The sequence below is a fragment of the Nestor notabilis genome, unplaced genomic scaffold (genome assembly GCF_000696875.1).
Source record: "Nestor notabilis isolate BGI_N333 unplaced genomic scaffold, ASM69687v1 scaffold23868, whole genome shotgun sequence".
NCBI lineage: Eukaryota > Metazoa > Chordata > Aves > Psittaciformes > Psittacidae > Nestor > Nestor notabilis.
In genome coordinates, this window is record NW_009941809.1 from 23,221 (window position 1) to 25,209 (window position 1,989).

At 50.3% G+C, this 1,989-nt stretch overlaps 1 protein-coding gene across 1 annotated transcript in view; it reads left to right on the top strand.

Moving 5' to 3' along the window:
* Nucleotides 1-1,989, top strand: part of PADI1 (peptidyl arginine deiminase, type I) — a gene marked incomplete at its 3' end in the record, with an annotated part of 10,474 nt that overhangs the window by 6,640 nt on the left and 1,845 nt on the right. Inside the window, 3 exon segments of the mRNA XM_010021080.1 lie at nucleotides 1-45; nucleotides 584-691; nucleotides 775-926. The exon segment at nucleotides 1-45 is cut by the window's left edge and continues 30 nt beyond it. Of these exon segments, the coding sequence (XP_010019382.1) occupies nucleotides 1-45; nucleotides 584-691; nucleotides 775-926 (305 nt within the window).

Sequence of the window (1,989 nt, forward strand, 5' to 3'; positions counted from 1 at the left end):
ACCATCTGCTCGGAGGTGGAAACCCGGAGTGACCGCTGGATCCAGGTCATCAGTCGATGCTTGTAATATGCAGCTCTTCTGGTCCTTCACAGGCTCCTGGGGCACGTAAGGTGCCGTCAGTGGGGGTGACAGTCCTGGTAGGGACTAGCTGAGTTGCTTAGGGAAGCACCTAGGTACTAAGAAATGAGCCAGGCAACCATGAGCAAGCGTAGGGAATGCTGCTGGTGACGGCAACTGGCACAGACAGGGATGTTGCAAGAGGGATCCCATTGCAAGAGACGCTCCATGGGACACTACAAGAGGCACCCAATGGAGGCATTGCAAGAGGGACCCCCATTGCAAAAGGGACTTTATTGCAAGAGAAACTCCATGGGACCCTGACCCAGGGGTGGCTTGTGCCAGACACTGTGATGTCCCTCCCCTCCCCCGGACACCAAGGCAGCTGCCTCCCTTGGGGTTAAGGGCAACAGCCAGTCTTTGCCAGGTTTGCCCCATTTCCTGCTCCACCCTCACCACATGCCTCGTGGAGATGGCTATCTCTTTGCCAGGAGCCTTCCTCTTCCTCTTCTTCTTCCCACAACAGGACGAGCTGGAGTTTGGCTACGTGGAAGCACCGCACAAGATCTTCCCTGTCGTCTTTGACTCGCCCAGGAACAGAGGCTTGAAGGATTTTGCTTTTAAAAAGATCCTGGTGTGTTGTTGTGTTGCCAACCTCTCTTCCACCCACAAAACCCCCACCCAGGGGGTCCCTGACACTGCTCCCCTCTTCCCCAGGGCCCTGACTTTGGCTACGTGACCCGTGAGCCCCCCGGGAGAGAGATCACCAGCCTCGACTCCTTCGGCAACCTGGATGTCAGCCCTCCAGTGACAGTGCGGGGGAAGGAGTATCCCTTGGGCAGGATCCTGATCGGCAGCCCCCTGCCCTGGTGAGATGTGGGGGGGCTCAAGCCCTCCCTCCAGGAGGTGGGGAAGCACCAAAAATCCTTGTATGAGAAAGGGCTGAATCACTCAGAGTGGAAATTTAGGGCCAATTCCTACCCAGATGGGAATTTGAGGCCAATTCCCATCAAATCCCAGTTTTAACATGCAAACCACATTGTTATCCCTTACAAAATCATGGCATTGCTCTGATGTTTACCCCTTCCCAAACTGCTGGTGCTTCTGCTTGGATCCTAGAGCACTGTAAGCATCTGGGTCCTTTATTTTTTTATTGCTTATTAAAATGAAAAGCAGGGAAATCCAGGAAAGGGTAAAATCCTGAATAACTGGAAATTGTTTTGCTCTGGGCAGGCAGTGCTAGGCAGCCCTGCAGGAACAAGAGCACCCTGCAAAATCCTCCACAAAGGAGGTTATTTTCCCAGAGCAATAACAACAGGGACCAATCCAGATCAATGAGGTTTGAGCTGGGATAACAAACGGGATGCTCCCATCCCAGCCCCGCTGCAAGCCAGGGGTTGCTTTGGTTACAGCAGCGGTTAAATGGCCTTTTCCCAGCCTTGCTTGGACTGTAATTATCCCTTATTAACAGAGATTTAATTAATGCTTCCCCAGCCTGCAGCTGTCTATCTAAGAAACCTTCGCCCCCGCTGCTGCAGGAGTGAGTTAAGATGCACCAGGACAGAGGAGATTAAACCCAAAGGAGCCTGAGCAGAACAGGGCATTTAATGAACAATTGCCTATAGATATATTTGACCTAGATATAAATGACTACATAATATGGGGATATATTAATATATAATATAATAACATGTAATAGAGGTGTTAAGATGGGTATCTACTTTATTAATCTATCTAGATATCATATATATATTAGATATTACATATAATACAAAGACATATTTCTCAGATGAAGAGAAGCTGCATGAAGACCTCAGAGCAGCTTCCAGTGTCTGAAGAGGGCTACAAGGATGTTGGAGAGGGGCCTTCATCAGGGACTGTAGTGGCAGGGCAAGGGGGGGGGGGGTCATTGAAAATAACACACGGGAGACA